The sequence below is a fragment of the Sebastes fasciatus genome, chromosome 4 (genome assembly GCF_043250625.1).
Source record: "Sebastes fasciatus isolate fSebFas1 chromosome 4, fSebFas1.pri, whole genome shotgun sequence".
NCBI lineage: Eukaryota > Metazoa > Chordata > Actinopteri > Perciformes > Sebastidae > Sebastes > Sebastes fasciatus.
This window is the reverse complement of record NC_133798.1, coordinates 6854105-6871631: the sequence shown is the minus strand read 5'-3', so window position 1 is coordinate 6871631 and position 17527 is coordinate 6854105. Positions and strand designations below refer to the sequence as shown.

Sequence of the window (17527 nt, the reverse complement as noted above, 5' to 3'; positions counted from 1 at the left end):
TTCCTGATAATTTTGAAGTTTTTTTTACAAAGTTGTTGGTGCACGATTTATTATTTTAATAATAAATAACAATTCTATATATTGATATAATGTTATATCTATGTATTTGTTTGTTACATTTGGTTTCTACAAAGTTATGAAAGCAATGCCTGTCGTTGCCTTAAACATAACTGAATGATCCAGTCACTTCCACACAGTGAGGTATACAGCTTATTAATTAAACGCTGGTATCGGTATCGGGACTGAGAAAATTCGGATCGGTGCATCCCTACACCAAAGCACAAATTCTCACAGCGAAATAGTTTCATGCCTTTTCAATGTCCTTCCAGCAATGCCTACTTTAACACACATATGCAGAGAGAGTATGTAATAAAATGATAATGTGCTCAGTATTGTATATTGTCATAATTAACATAATTAATTATTTACTGTGCATTTGTAAGTCTAAACCTGTCAAATGGCCTTTTATTAAAAAATACTGTGATTGTGTAAACACAAAGTATTTTATTCATGATATGGAAACATTCGAAAAGTAAGCACCTCACTTTTCATCATTCATTACAACCTCATTTGGAAGATATGTCTTCACATTCTATCATTATTATTATGTAAACGAGGCACTGATGATATACAGTGTGTGACCCTGTAGTCTGCAGTCTTGTTGGTGTTTACGGTATCAGTAGGTCCCGTGTGCCATCTCTCTCTCTCTCCCCACTCTCCTGGCAGCCTCATACAAAGGGGTAGTATGGATGAGACTTGATTCTGACAAACAGGACAACATTGTGAACATAGCTGCACATTGCCAAAGACTATTGCATTGTGTCGACTTACTCGTCCAGCGTGCAGGCCTTCCACCCTCGGTCCAGTCCTCTTAGTGCTCTCATGTCTTCTTCAGTCAGACTGAAGTCAAAGGTCTGCACAAACATTGAAACTGATTTTGACAAATGGGTTTTACAGACAACTATATTGATGCTCAGAAGTCTTCTAAAGTCCTAGACAATAGTGTTTTATCATTCTTGCTATACAGTTAATAAACCAGCCCCTCTAAGGGGAAATACACTACTTTGGGGGCTGATTGCCTATTTGGTCAACTTAGCCATTAAGGAGTGAAAACAGACAAACATCAGTGTCCCTAATACATTACATACTCCATGATAACATGTATGCATGTTGTGTTGAATGATGGCATTATGCAACATGAGGAACTATATTTAATATTACTGTTTTTCTCAGTCGCTTAACATCCTCTTTAAACTGTCAGTGCAATTGTCACAACTGTCTGATGAGTCATGGGGTCAAGTTTGTTTGTCATCGTGTGAGCCGTACTAGTCGAATGTTTACATGTTTGTTCAACACACAACCCTGGAAATGTTTCTCATATGCAAATCTATGTTTTCTTCTACTTTTTTGTTGACACTGACTGCATACTACGATACCAGGATGTCAGTTTTGTCCAGCAGAATGCTGTTTGTGTATCTGTTATGTCGTAAACGTTTACTGGGAAAAGTCAATAGTCTAGTAGCTACACAGAAAAAGGATATGCACATTTGTATGTATGCAGTACATTTATTTGTGAAACATTTCTTTTGATCTTTCCTGTATAGTCATAAACAATGAACAGAAGATCTGCCACAAAATGACATCCATGCCAAAAAAACAACCCTGCACGAATGAAAAAAAGCTGCTGTAGTCCAGTTCAAATACAGCTAAATGTACCTCCTCCATATCATAGATATTTATGGAATATACATGCATGTTTGTCAAATTTTGATAATTGAATGGATCATTTTGCATGTGACGGCTCAAACGATGAAATAATGTCTAGAAGTTATGAAGAGGACGACAGTTTCACTGAGAATCAACTCATCAGTTTTGATCAGCAAGACGTGTGCAAGTGGTTATTGTGCTGACTCTTTTGCACACTTGCTAAAACACGTGCAATTTGCTTGAATGAATGAGAAATTCGAATCTGTTGTGAGCAACAAACTAATTGTTCAGAGATTTGAATTTACTGTTTTGAAAAAAATAACTCTCATTCAAGAATTGAGCCAAAGCGAACGAGAAAAACTGTCAAATGTTTCTTGTGATTTTTAGCCACACTACTGTAGCAGCAGAGCTGTAGGGATGATGACGTCTCTCAGTCCAATGAAAAAAAAAAAATGCCTACACACACTAACTCCAGGCCACGAAACTAATTCAAACCTATGTGATGTGTAACACCCCTTCAAAAAGTTTGTTCGTGCACCATTTTAGTTCAGACTGAATTATCTCTTGAAATTGTGTACAGACCCCAAAGGGTGAATTCCTGAAACATTTGAGTGAAATGCCTTGATGACTACTGGATGGATTTCCATCAAATTTGTTCATGTCACCCCCGGATGAATTGTAATAACTTGATCCCTTAACATCTCATCTAGCACATTGTCGTACTACTTTCTGACTACACTGATATAGCCAGGTTTATACAGGGCAAAAGTGAGCATGGCTCACATACCCCCGCTCACTGCTTGACCTCTACTAAAGTATGGCCAAAGGTTTTGCCCTTTTGGAACTAATGGAATTAATGGGCATTAACTAATTAACTAATGGGCACCCTGGACTTCTTACCCCCAAAAAGCACAACTAGACCACACTGTCAACCATCATACCAAATTTGAAGTTCCTAAGTTAAATAGTTTCCGAGTTCTGCTCCGGAAACCAAGTGTGACACACGAACGGACGGAGGGAGACGCGGAGCGCTTTATAGCCCCAACTATGTTGTTGCGGGGGTATAATGAAGTAGTTCAGTTGAGCAATTCTGTATTAATTTGCTGCAACGTGATTTTTTTTTTTTGCCATAATTTTTGTATCATATTTTATGAAAACTTTAACTACTACACAAAACCATAAATATATACAGTATTATTAAAAACAAAATAACAAGTCAGGCTTGTTTTTCAAAAACTAAATTTGATCTCAGAGTTCTGTTGGTCCACGGCTGCATTTAATAGCAAGTGGCCTTCTGCAGTTTCCTAAAGCAACTAAATAATTCAAACGTCCACAATCTGTGAGAGTCCAGATAAAAAATTCAACAATGTCTAATGAACACACTACTACCACAAAGCAGTGTGAGCACTAAAGAAAGTAGTAGAGAGGTTTTACCTTTGTGTTCTCCAGGATGTGATGAGGTTTGTCACTCTTAGGGATGACTGCAATACCCTGCTGCACATGGTACCTCAGCAGTACCTGGGAGAATACCTCTGTTACTAACAAAGGAATACACACACGTACACATAAACAGTAGACACACTCACACTGACCTGTGCAGGGCTGCGTCTGTGCTTCTTGGCTATATCTGATACGACTGGGTCCTCCAGGAGCTTATGTGGATCAGTGTCTCCTCTGAACCTAAACAATAAAAAAAGTACAGAGCACTGCAGGGTTTTTCATTCACAAGAATTAGTAGGCTCAATGGCTAGTTTCTATTACTCCGTATTTCACTAGTCTGATGCCGCATCCTACACCAGTCTGCACATCAGGAACAACAAAGACCCACCCCACCTTGTCTGCAGTCATTCATGTCGTCCTCTATCCTTATGAGCTGTAAATGTACTTCTTATTGAACTCAAGCTCAGAGGTGGTGGATCAGATAAGGCTTAAAAGAAAGATAGAATAAAAACCTATATAGCATAATGAGGCTGGGTGTTGTGACATCTGCTTACTCCCTAATAACCCCACAAAGCCAGACTACATCAGTAAGATCCTCCACAACTCACAAAGTTGGAATTTATGAGTCCACAAGGAGCTCTTCTCAGGAGCCACATCATAGAACAAACTATATAAAAGTAGTAGTAAAGGAAGAAATAAAAAGGAATGAATTTATACTTTTTTTTATATTTAAAAATAAATAAATATCACACACACACACACACACACACACGCACACACGCATACACACACACACACACACACACACACACACACACACACACACTCAGACACAAACATTTATTCCTCTATGGATCACAAAATGACCTCGGAGCATCACCCCTTTATCAACAGAAGCATCCAGGTGTTTGATTGGTTTCTAATCATCAGTCTGAGTCAGTGGAGTGTGTGAGTGTGAGTGAGTGATGCTGCATGTCTTACAGCTCTGGGGGTCTCCCAGGCGAGCCAAAGGGGCTGTAGGCCGTCAGGGCGATGTTCTTGGATTTACAGAACTCTATCATCTCTGTCTGCACCAGGTAGGGATGTAGCTCAATCTATGGATGATATAATACCAAACAAAAGCTGAATACATATGGATGCCGATCTAGACAGAGCTTGGTAAATTTCTGAACTTGGATTTATAGTCAGCTGCTGAGTAGGAGCAACATTTTTTTTTCCAGGAGGATCTCCCTACAGAACAATGTTAAAGGTACAGTGTGTAAATATGGCGGCATCTAGCGGTGAGGTTGCAGATTGTAATCAACTGAAACTCCTCCCGTGCACCAGGCGTGAAGGGAAACTATGGTGGCCGACACGAAAATGTGAATGTGTAACATGCGTGACATCATATATTGTAATATGATAACCATTTATGCAAATAATCTAAAATATTGAATCATAACATGACATATGATGATGTTGTTTGTGTAATGTCGATGATGTGATGTCATATGATGTCATTCATTCATTCAATATGATGACATCAAATGACACTAGTCATCAAGTTGAATGATGTTTTATGATATCATGGATAAATATAGATGATTTGTTGCTTTTAGCTGTTATCTTACTATGCCATATGATGTCACCACATGAAACTGTATCACATCACCGTGGGACCCATCGTCTGGTGTCATTATAAGGCGTCGTTGTGTGTGATACTACGTGGGCATATCATCCCACTACAAGAATGTAATATAAAGTAAAGCCATCCTCACTTTTACTCATGTTCCTGGAACTACATTTCAGTCCTGCATAGGAACGGATTCTAAATCCAACTTCCAACCGGAGTATCTCCTCTGTTCCTCATGTTTACCACGTTCTATTAGCAAGACAAATAATGATTAATGTGAGCTCAATGAGGCAGGCCATTCATTTGGACAACCCAACCGCTCATTTTTTACATGCACGATAAATGAAAATGTGGGACATGGGTCCATACTTTAAGAGGTATGAAGGTATAGGGAAATAATAATGTTTTGAATGAACAGACCTTCTCCTGCTAACAGTATGTAAATAAAGGAGCTAAATATGCAGTTGCCTACCTGATTGACAGCAGGGGGCACCCTGCACAGAGAAAGAAGTCTCTCCAGCTGCAGGATGCTGAAGTTGGACACACCAATGCTCTTAACCTTCCCTGAGGCTTGCAAGCCTTCCATCCCCTGCAAACACAACAACAGACAGAGACAATAAACGCACCTCTACCATCCACTTCAAAAGGCTGATGTGATTTCAATGAAAAACATTCTAAATGTCCTTCCCATGCCAGGTGGATGTTTGTTTTGGTAAGTTTTATTTAAACCCTCCGACCTTGCAAATTATCATCCAGTAAAATGTTTTATCTACTAACTCATTATTCACTCTGTGTGGAGTTTTCATGTTTTCCCTGTGTTAGCGTCCCAGGGTCCTCTGGCTTCCACAGTCCAAAGACAATGTGAGCGTTAATGGTTGTCTGTCTCTATGTGTCAACCCTATGATAATAGGATAAATGTTTAAAGATAATGTATGCATATATACTATACATATAAATATATATATGCCACTGTACAATTGAATTGAAGTCAATATGCTTTCTTGGCATGAAACATTATTTTAATATTATTATTACTCAACATTATTATACTAGATAGTATTACTATTATTTTTCTTTTGTTGTAAAAAAAAAAAGATTTCATGATGGTTTTGCAACATTTACTATGTATTTCTCTCCATAAACAACCCATAATTACTGCATTACTACTGGGTCATAAGACCACAGATGTAACTTTTTAGTGTTTTATTGTATTTAGTAGGCCGTTGTTGAGGATGTGATGAAGCCTTGTTTTGATCAGAAAAAATATGAAAGACATGACAACGTGTCAAATTTGACCCGAACACAATAGGAAGGTAGAACCAGAGAAAATCTAATTAACCTTGAGGGAGAAAACTACTAATTTTAGGAAACTATTTCTACTCTGTTTTTCTGTAACTGGCGTAACAAACTGCAGTGAAGTATAAGTATATTGTGAATGAATGTGTAGAGCTGCATATAGAGTACATATGGTGGTGCCAGTACACATGCAAACAGAAAGAGCACATGTGTGCTTACCCTCCATACATCCACATAGTCTATATCAGAGGTCAGCATCTTTCCGTCTTTCTTTGGGAAAAGGTCATCACCCATTTTCTGGAAGAAATGTAAAGGTAACAGTCAAACAGATGCTTCTAGCTGAGCAAAGATATGGCATGTGTCCTTTTTGCAACATAATTATAATTACTTCCCTCTTTCAAGGATATTTAGCAAATTTAGAAAAACAAATAGAGAGAAATTACTCCGCATAAAGGGATATTTTTGATATTGGCAATATAATGATATGCAATTTGAACAGGTTTCTCACAGTCACAAACCCACTTAGAATTAACACTGCTGCTCTACACAGTTTTAGCTCAGTATTGTGGTTCTCTGGCCTGCACAAAAACTCTGTGGTTAAGACCCAGATATTTTTCTATTTGTATACTTATAAATGTCGAGGAGTTGGTGGGGAAACGCAACAGAATTAATATTGAAGTTATATTTGTTATGTTGTTAGAAACACAACTCCAATGGGATGCTTGTGTTAGCCATAACAATGTGATAAACCATTAGTGTTTTAGAGCTATTCTCTAAGTTTGATTTGGAGGGTTTCAGCTCCCTGATGGTCCAGAATCGTGTAATGCTGCTTTAACACATTTATTGTTCGGGCAGGCCCTAGCGTTAATAATGGTCTCTAAAGCCCAAAAAATAAATACCAGCTTCAGCCAAATACTTTATTCCTAGTCTGGGCTAAGGACCTTGGGGATAAGAGGCTGTAAGAATTGAATTCTGTCAACTGTTTTGGATGTTACGCTCAACCTTTAGGCCAACGGGGAAGTGCACAAGGTAAAGATCGAGGTAGTCCAGCTGGAGATCATTCAGGGATTTATTCAGGCACACAGGGATGTCCGCTGGGGCATGATGGGTACACCACAGCTATGCAAAAAGGTACAGGACAGAAGGGTTAACAGAGAAATAAAATATCATATAAGGCAGCTACGGAATAGGATTAGGGCCACATATGACAAAATTTGAGTTCTGTTAAGGGTTCTCTATATGTTATTCAGAGCATTAATATAGCAGCAAACAACTATAGTGGAGTAATGTCTACCTGTGTGTGTGTTGTAATCTGAGCTTCCATCTGTTGTTTTTACCAGCATACCTTTTAGTGCATGTGAGCGTGACCCACTGGCTCGCTGCGCTACGCTGCGCTACGCTGCTCTCATAATGCTCTTTAGACTCAGAATTCTGAAAATAAAGTTTTTGAATTTTTTTGCTTAAAGTCAAAATTCTGACTTTAATCTCGGAATTATGGTGCCTTCAAACGTGGTGGAGTCCACATGAACGCGCCCCTCTTGTGGTATTCACGACCTCGTAAGTGGAAAGTTTCTAAAAGCTCCGAGTTCAAGACTTGTGACGTGTTTGTTAACGTCGTCAGAAATGGCGGAGGCCTTGGAAGTTCATTTTTCGGTACATAATAAGTGAATATATTGTAAATTTAGCCGTGTATTGTTGTTCTTAATCATTTTATAATATGTCTAAGGAAAATGTTGATATTCCCAATGGCCTCATCTTTTTCCTCTGTCATTATACCTTTGCATTTCCTGCATTATGTTACCTACTTGCTAGCTTGCTAAATCGTTACCCTCTGTGGCTCCTAGACGCCGATGGTAACGTTAATATTGCGGTTGCTTAGCAGCGGTGTTCTCACGACTTAACTAATTGAACACCAAGCATATCGTGTACACGACTTTTCATGTTGTAAACACAAGCTCACCAGTTTCATTTGAAGGCACCATTAAAGACAGAATTTCAGATTGTCCACTTTCATGCAGGGCATGGGTATGACAGGTGTTATTTCCTACTCTCTGCAATTCAAAAAATGCATCTGTTGTGTGAACAAATACAATGTCATACCCCCTCCTCATGTTGCACCCTGGCCTTGCTGTAACACCTGTTCTCCTAAGCACCCACCTTACTGACGATGAACATGTCCTGGCGCCTGATGATGCCCTGCTGTGTCTTGGAGCACAGAGCCTTGCCAATATCAGCCTCATTGTTGTAGCTGTGAGCGGTGTCTATATGGCGGTAGCCAGCTGCGATGGCAGCCTCCACTGCACCCTGGACTGAGGAGCGGGGAAGACTGGAGGACTGCAAGAATTAAAACATTTTTAAAATAGGCCTTTCACTCTCTTACATCTCCACCACTATCTGCCATAAAAGAAAACAATAAAATCTTCACTTCTCTTTGTACTGTTCACGATGTAAAATGCATTAAGGAGTTTAAGCATGCTGCCTATATTCTCAGAAATGATCTGTTTCTGGTCCTTATGGTAATATCCCTTACGAAAAAGTAGTATACTTCAAGTTTATTTTAACTTAAGTAAAGGCCAAGTATATTTCCCAAGTATACTTTATGTAGTACGTATACTAATAGCAATGTACTAGTAGTATACTTGTAAGTGTACTACTTCAATACTTCTTGGGACTAAATTGGCCCGATTTTTTGTTTATAAAAGTATACTTTTAAGTGTACTTTAAGAGTGAGAATAGTAATCTTTGAGTGCTCAAGTAGTTTACATCTAAGTTCTATTTACTATACTATGAAGTGATCTATAGTACAAGTGAACTTCTAGGTATACTGTTAGTTTACTAGTTATATACTTGTAGCCCACTTTTTAGTTTATGAGAGTATACTTTAAAGTATGAGATATCAGTTTGTCCTTTGGGAGGCATCGTCACAGACCGTGATGCACATGATGAGTTTCATGGTTCTGTCTCGTTTCTGACTGGTGCAATTTGAGATGTTACACATGTCCCTTGTTTATAATGTGTAAAAATGAAATGGCTCCAACCAGGTTTTAAATCTGAGTTTCAATACTACTGAGTTTCAATAGGCTATGTGTTGATTGTCAGCCAATATGGCACGACTTTCTTTTTTAACCCTGGAATTGAATTGAGTCCTTGTGCCCAGATTGAGAGGAAAGAGATGTAAACACTGGACTCTGCCATAAACTACATGATGAATAGAGTTTACGTAGACATTTAAACTGAACACAAAACACTTTTTTAAGTTTTTTGAAGTTGTTACTAAGTCAGACACCATTTTTGGTGTCAAAATTGTAATACAGCGTTACAATCGATCCCAATCGTACCACCCACGACAAAAGCAATCATGCGGGCTAGAAACAACAAAGCTAACATTTGACAAAGATTTCAAATGTTAGACAACATTATGATAATAAAAAATAGACAGATTTAAATTCATAGACATTAAAGGTTAAGACTGTATGAGGAAAATACTGCAGATGGAAAAAAAACTTGTATACCTCAAAAATGAGTCTTGGCAGAAAAACGTTGATAAGTATGAGACATCAGTTTGTCCTTTGGCAGGCAGAGCGAGATCATCACAGACCATGTGCATAATGTTTCTGATAGGAGATATTTGAGATGCTACAATTGCCCCGGTCTCCCCTACCCCTAAAATCTAATTTGGCCCCAGCCTTACCCCACCATTTGAAATGGTCTAGAACCTCCACTGTGAGGAAGTCCCTTGCCATTAGACCCGGAGGAGGGCGAATAATCTGCCGGTAGCCAATCAGAAGCCAGTATTTTCAATTGCCTCCCTAGGCAGACTTCTTGCAACGCATAATTAAAAACATTACTCTCAAATAGTATGCAAAAAAACAAACTGATGACAGTGAAAGATATAGGAATGAGTATTTAGACTACCTTCCATGTCCCGAGACCCAAAACTGGCATTTGTGTGCCATCATTCAGCTCTATGGTCCTGGCCACCTGTGTGTCCTCCGTGGAGTACATTTAACCACGGCAGGGGAAAAGCAACAAATGAGAAACTCAGCATACGCTTGCAGCGCACACTAGTTCACTGTCAGATATTTCCTCTTCCTCTTTCTCCCCTTAATCTGCAACTGCTGAGTCAACGTCCTTCCTTTTTCTTTGCTGATTTGACTTCTCTATCTGACGTGTTTCTTTCCTTCTCTCTCTCTCTCTCTTTTCTTCCCCTCTCACTGTTTCTTTCTCTCTCCTATTTTTGCCTTATCAGTCCAGTAGTTAATTATTGGACAACACACAAAGTACTTCACCACCATTAAGTATTCACGTGTATAGTCAGTAAGTGAGGAGGCGCATGTTACAAAGGTCACTCTTCTCACAGGGGTAGCAGTGCACACACACACACACACACACACATAATGTAGACACACACCGAGGCAGGGTCACACTGTAAGAAACAACCTGCTCTAATATTTCAAGTTCAGCATTAGATGGTGATATTGTATCACTGTGATGCACACTTAACGAACAAATGCTGTAAATATGTATGAGGGACCGTACAAGACATAATTCATTCTTGCACTCACACACACATGCATTCTCCTTTCACATACATATATTTTCACTCGCACAAGAATATATGTATGTGTGAGAAGAATATATGTATGTGTGAGAAGAATATATGTATGTGTGAGAAGAATATAAGTACACACAGAATCAAGTCACCGTCATCTCAGAATAAAGCCTCTGCTTGTTCTTCTGTTTGCGAAGTTCATTTTTATAACACTGTGACTGAAACAGCGGCCAGTTTGTTGGAGCAGTTCCACTAACTAGTTCATTGCACTTAATGTGTATCTCAGTTTAAATATGCTAGTAAGGATCGGTATGAATCTCAGACACAGGATCAATGAATAATGATCTCTGTCACTCACGGTGTGATTGGTCGCACTGATGGAACATAATAATATTGTAGATTATATGTTATTAATAATATAATAATAATAATAATACATTTTATTTATAGGCACCTTTCAAGACACCCAGGACACCTTACAAACAAGATAAGACAGTTTATACAAGATTATATTATGTAAGGTGTCTATTATCATCTACTCTATTTAACCTTTAAATCACCAAACACATTATTACTGGATCAGACTGTGAGTTTACAATCATGTCTCTGTGTTTAAATATATTTTTAAATCTTCAACTTTATTTTTCATCTTCAGTTGCTGCTCCTGTGTTTTGTCCCCATCAGAGCTGAACACATATATTGTAGATGTAATGTAGGCTACAGTCTAATACACAGTCAGATTCCACCACTTTATCATTAAGGAAATGTAAGTCTGGTAAAAGATTAATTAATGGACCACACTGAATACAACTTTATTATATTATTGACACTTTTCCCTGCTCTGAATTTTTTATAGATAAATGTGCACTGTCAGCATATACTGTACGTACATGTACTACAATCTCTACGTCGACTGGATTCAAATGGAGGCTCTGCCTCTTATTTACCTGTCGCCATGTGAATCGTAGTATCAGAGCTCTACTGATGATGGCTTCTTATGTTCAGGTTCAACCTATAGTTGATTGAACTGACTCTGATCAGCTGTACTGGAACCGAAAGCTCTGAGGCTGCAGTCGAAAAGTCTGAAAATTACGTCCTAACGTCTTTTCCTAACCATTTATCCTTGACCTCGATGGAAAACGTCCTGAGGTCAAGGAAAGATGAGAAGGAGAATTCATAAGGACTAAGGAAAGACAACCGTGGTGTTAGGAGAATCTGACTGCACTAACACAAGGCTCCGAAATTATGATGCGACAGCGGCGAATGTGAGTGATGCGGGTCTGCTGTGTTGAAACTACAATGTTCCGAAGATGGACTACAAAAGGTGCTGCTTCCCCACCTGCGTTATTACATTTTGTTTTTCAGTGACAGGCTGTCCCAATTTTTTTAGTCACCAGCCACCACTGGTACTGGCATGTGGCTTATATGAGCTACCTGAGGCCAGCCTCTGCCTACAGTGTAGGCAACAAAAAACAAAAAAATAATATTGAAAGACTTTTTCAGAACAAGCACACTGCATTTGCTGAATAGCCAGCAGGAGCTTTCAGCAAAATCTCCTGAGATGTTTCTTCAATGTCCTGCCTCCCATTTGGACTTGGGTCCTCACTGCATTAGACTTAACAGGCTGTGTTACCTTCATTATGAGGCTCAAATATGTTTTGCGGCTCCAGACAGAGTTCTTTAATTTTTTTGGCCAAAAAATGGCTCTTTTGATAGTAAAGGTTGTTGACCCCTGCCCTACACCATACACCCCACTAGTGCTTGGAGGCATATTACACCTAACACAATTACCTCAAATTAAATAAATGGCTCCTACACACTAGCCCCAAACTGCTGCTGTTAGAGGACAAAGCAATTTCCTCCAATGTATGCAGAAACATGTGCTGCTTTGAGGATTGCTCATACTGAGGCGCACACGACTCCATTCCATCCGATTGTCCTTCTGAAACACTGTTGCTGTCGTCGGCCTGGAGTACTGCTATCTTAGCAGTGGAGGCTGCAATTTCAGTGTCCAGCTCAAGCTGCTCCTTTTCCCTCCTTAACAGATCTGCCCGCTCCTCCAAGGCGTGCTTCCTCCTTCAGGTAGCAGCTGCTGCTTTAATGCGAGCAGATGAAGCAGAAGACTTGCTGCTTTTGGAGCTTTTGTGACTTGAGTGTTTACAGGAGTAACTGTTTTATTTTACATTTGAGATGTTGTCATCGGGTTCAAAGCAAACCTCCTCTTTATCAATGTCAATGTCATCAGCAACATGACAACTCTGAGTTTTAGACAACCACTTATTCACATCAGCAATAAAATCACTGACATTCAACACTTTTGCCTTGAACCACACTTCATGTTCTTCTACTATATCTTGCCACTGAAAAAAAAAGTTCTTTGGATTTACTTGATTTTAATGTGTACATCGGTCCCACATGATCAGAATGAGGCCAACTTACATAATTTTCCTCGTCTTCTCAATTAATTATTACTTGTCAAACCAACATATTTCATTCACATTAGACTGTTTAAAAGAATCAAGTTGATTCAACACATTATTTTTCAGTTACAGTTATACCAATTTATTGTGTAATGTTAAAGTAATTTCATCATGTCCGGGGTACCTGATTTTCAACTGTAACTCCAACTTGACTTCTTAATGCTGATATTATTCAAAGGTAGTGTGTAACTTTAAAACAATTCCATTATGTTCCTGGTACCCGAGTTAGGTCTGTAAATCTAACTTGATTTGTTAAAGTTAAAGTTAAAGTTAACAAACTGATTTGCATTGACAAGAAAAGGCAGAGTCAGAGTTCTGTACCAACATTTTGCTATATTGAGCCGTGCATCAACAGCAGTGGATTCAAACACAAATACATAACAATGCAAACCACACAACTGTTTGTCGTTTCAGGGAACAGTGGAACAGTGGACACAAGTGCAATGGATTCACAATACATATAATGTAACCTTGCATTAACCATTTTCACAGTCAATAGGAGCATATATACACTTCAAACGTATCTTCAGAATGGATTAAGAACAGCAAATACAGTTATAAACCCAGTGTAAACTGTTGTCACAGTAGATTTAAAAGTGCAAATGTGACAGGGTCAAAAATGACATATGCATGTTTTATGTTTTATGGTTGATTTTATTCTATTTTGCATGTTTTATGGTTTTTATTGTATTGTGTGTTTTATCCCTGCATGTTGGTTGTTTGGATTGCTTTTAATACGTAAATTGAAGTGTTTTTAAGAAGTCATGAACTGGAATGAGACCCATGGACAGCCACACCCCCAATCAAAGACACTGATTAGGAGAGGAGCGGCAGGTATGGCGGAGAGCCTGCAATTAGCAGGATGCAGCACAGGTGGAGAGGACACAAAAGGAGAGAACGGCTGGCAGCAGGAGAGGAGATCTTCAGTCAGAGACAGTCCAGAGACAGCAGTGCAGCAGAAAAGCCCTCCTGCTACTACCTACCAGCCCAGCGACCTGAGAGTCCTGTGAGACTACATGCAGCAGACCGTGTCCGCCAACGCAGATTCACTCAAAAAACTTTCGGACGGTGCTGGAGAGACGGCCGAGACGGGCAGACGGCTGTTGGAGTACGGGAGGAGCTAAGACGCGGACACGGGAGGATCGCTGGATTGGACTGGAGTGGACTGGAGTGGACTGAACTGGATTAAAGAGCCGGATTGGACTATATCACTAGATTGGACTATATCACTAGATTGGACTTGACTTTTTATAGTGTTTTTAACCTTGTTGCTAGTAACATTTTATTCCTTTTAGATTAATCATTCATTTTTAGACCTGTGCTATTTTAATTGCAATAAATCTGGTTTTAATTTGATTTAAACTTCTGCCTGTGTTTTTAACTCTGCTCACCTGATGTAAAAGAACCTGAATTTATCAGAGTCCTAGGCTCCAAGTATTTCTTAGGTGGCGTTGTCGGCTCTAAGCAAAAAACATTAATTGTTAAAATCTAACTGGTACTTTAAGTTGCGGCCTTGCCATTGGCTGTTGGGCCCGGGCCACACAAATACAAAATACTGCCAACTGTTACCACAAACGGCACATTTTCAAGAGCAAATACAAAACTAGAATAATCTCACTAGTAAATAAAAATATAGCACAAAGTGAATAAGGCAAATTAGAGGTAGTGCTTAACAGTACTTTCAAAGTGGATTTACAAGCGAAAAAACAAACGTATCATCCCTGCGTAGACTGTTTTCCCTGAGGAATAAACAGATATGTAAACCTTGTACAAGCTGTTGTCAAAGAGGATTCAAAGTAACATATTAAAAACAGCTGCTGTATTTTTAAGTTCACTCAGAGCAGAAAACTAAAATGGTTACAAACCCTCTTTAAACTGTCTTCATAATGGATTCATAAGGAAAAATAGTGTCAACTTACAACAGTGGATTCACAAAAGAAAATGAAAAAGCAGTCCAAATGGTATAGCATTACCCAAGATGCCTTTGAGGATAACTCAAATGTCCTTTGGTTTTTTGGTTTATTGCTGGCAGTGCAGTGTCTCTGACCCTTTCACTGAAAGAGCCTGTTTTTTTAGCGAGTGCTTTGTTAGAAAGTTTACCTCCATCCAGTTCCATGAAAGTCTTTTGGACTACCTCAAAGGTGAAGTGGAGGTCAGCAAGGGAGCTGAGGTTCAGGGCATACAGTACATGAGTCCGAACAGCACAGCAACAGCTAATGCTACATTATCCAGATCTTGCATCATCTTGATGCCTTCAAGGACAATTCCAATGTCCTCAGGTTCATCACTTGAAGCATGTTCTTTAATAACATAAATCCCAACAGTGGTGTCTTCAATGGCCTCGTTGATGGCGTTTTCATCCATGCCCTGTACAAAACAGACAAAGGTAGGTGAATAAAGGAAGGTAAATAAGAACTATTTAACCAAGCCCCTATCGAGAAAAGAATAAATCAATATACAATTAGGTAGGCATAGTGACAGTATATAGACATGGTGAGGTGAAAGTTAGAATTAAAGTACATTTAGAGACAAGGACAAGTAACTACGGTAGAACGTTAAAACAAATAGGTTATTCAGATGTTTAAAATCACATGAACCCTGTTATGGCCACCATACTGCCAGTCAAACTGATCATCATATTGGTGACTGACTTTTTTAAAATTATTTTTCAATTGCTTTACTCATGTCAGAGACCTGTGTAGCTGTTTAACAAAATGAAAAGAATGACACATTAAAGAATAAAATAAAAGATGAGCAACAAAGAGTGGAAATATATACCTAGATCAAATGAATAGTTACCTTTGATTAGAGTAGCTTTGTCTTCTACTTCTGAAATTGAGTTAAGGTTAAGGAACTCATTTCCAAACAAGGAATCCATATATTGAAGTCCAAAATTGATAGATTTCAAATTCAACGGTAAAAGCCTACGTTTCAATTACTGCAATTAGTGCAACAGGTATGCAAATTTCGAATAATTTTTTTTTTTTATAAAATCGAGTAGAATAGGAAAAAAATGAGTTAAATTTAATACTTTTAAAGACCTTTTTAAAGACAAATTTGAACTACATTTTAGGCTGATTTTTGGCCAAATCACCTTTTCCCCAATTCAAACCATCACTGCAGGTCAGTACTGTATATCCGGTCCACGTCAAATGTTGACAAAAATAAATTAAAAAAGTTTATGATAAAATTAAGACCTCATGAATTCATATTTAAGACTTTTTAATGAGTTTTAAGCCCAATACTATAACATTTAATTTCAGACATTTAACAAATGTTTAAGGACATGCAGACACCCTGGAATATAATCATGAAATAGAGTAGGTTAGAACAAGTATTACATATATATCAAAAAGTCACAATAATGCATATTTAGGGATTTATCAGCAACACAAAATAAAAGAAATATGACAGCACCCCACCACTATAAAGGACAAATAGGATGATGGACCTATGAAAGAAAATATTAAGAATCAGTGAGGTGAACTCAGTGGATTGCCTCAATTACTTAAAAGACCACAAACAAATATAACAAAAGCACAAAGCAAAGATCCAACAGACATTAACTTTGAAGTATTTTCTGTAATATGACACAATGGCAAGCTGAAAATATTTTTAAATACAGTTTGAGTCCGACTTTAAGAACGTTGCTTCATTCATTTGAACTCTTAGCTAATGTGTATGTGAGGAGAGAGTGGATGAGGAAACTGACAAGATAAACACAGTTTCTACAAAACTGTGCTTGCACACACACAAGCTTATAACAATTGAGAATCAATCACTTGCGTTTACCGACACACACACCATTCTAAACTTCGGATTAATTTATGCGACCCTGGCCCCCACCAACTGCATAACCGACCGCCGCTCGTGTGTGTTGGTGTTTAGCTAGCTAGCTAAAAGGCTAAAATACATACACAAACAAGTCGACAGACTGTTGTATTTAATACTTAAAAAAACAACAATCTAGTGGAAATGTCGCCTACATGAACACGAACATAAATCAATATGATAAACTTCAACGCTTCTTCTTCTTCTTGTATTGCGGCGGTTGAATATATTCCATTTCCGGTGGTGACAAAACTCAATTACATTGATTTCAATTTTTAAATTCAACCACTTTCAATCAATGCGAGAGAAACTCATATATTCAACATTTTCCATAAACAACTGAAGTCTACATGACACAAGGAATATAAATTAATTGTGTTGCATATGCTATTTCCATTTTTGTAAATTCAAAGACCTGCTGTTTCCCTTTTTTTCAGTGTGTGGTAATAAACCGCAGTGACATGCATTTGTTTGGCTTCCTCCCACAGAACCTTAAACTTGCAAAATATACAGTTAAAGCTGCAGTGGGTAGAAATGGAGCAAATGTGATTAAAAAAAGTTATTTTTATAAAACGGTCACTACATCCTGACAGTAGTGCATGAGACAGG

General features: G+C 38.4%; 1 protein-coding gene across 1 annotated transcript; it reads right to left on the bottom strand.

Moving 5' to 3' along the window:
• Window positions 1-484: 484 nt before the first annotated feature.
• Window positions 485-10354, bottom strand: LOC141765613 (aldo-keto reductase family 1 member B1). The gene is made up of 10 exons (XM_074631715.1): window positions 9971-10354; window positions 8213-8389; window positions 7058-7174; window positions 6275-6352; window positions 5232-5348; window positions 4129-4241; window positions 3300-3387; window positions 3142-3225; window positions 832-914; window positions 485-762 (listed from the first exon to the last, which is right to left on the bottom strand). The coding sequence occupies exons 1-10, from the start codon at window positions 10058-10060 to the stop codon at window positions 729-731; spliced, it is 981 nt and encodes a 326-aa protein (XP_074487816.1). The 5' UTR covers window positions 10061-10354; the 3' UTR covers window positions 485-728.
• Between the last annotated feature and the right edge of the window lie 7173 nt (window positions 10355-17527).

Bases quoted from the DNA above. Each gene is read 5' to 3' on its own strand.
- LOC141765613 (XM_074631715.1), bottom strand. From the start codon at position 10,060: ATGTACTCCACGGAGGACACACAGGTGGCCAGGACCATAGAGCTGAAT. The intron at 6,353-7,057 runs GTTGAGCGTAAC...CATTTCTTCCAG, and splicing joins ACTTCCCCGTTGGCCTAAAG to AAAATGGGTGATGACCTTTT. The intron at 3,226-3,299 runs GTCAGTGTGAGT...GTATTCTCCCAG, and splicing joins ACAGACGCAGCCCTGCACAG to GTACTGCTGAGGTACCATGT.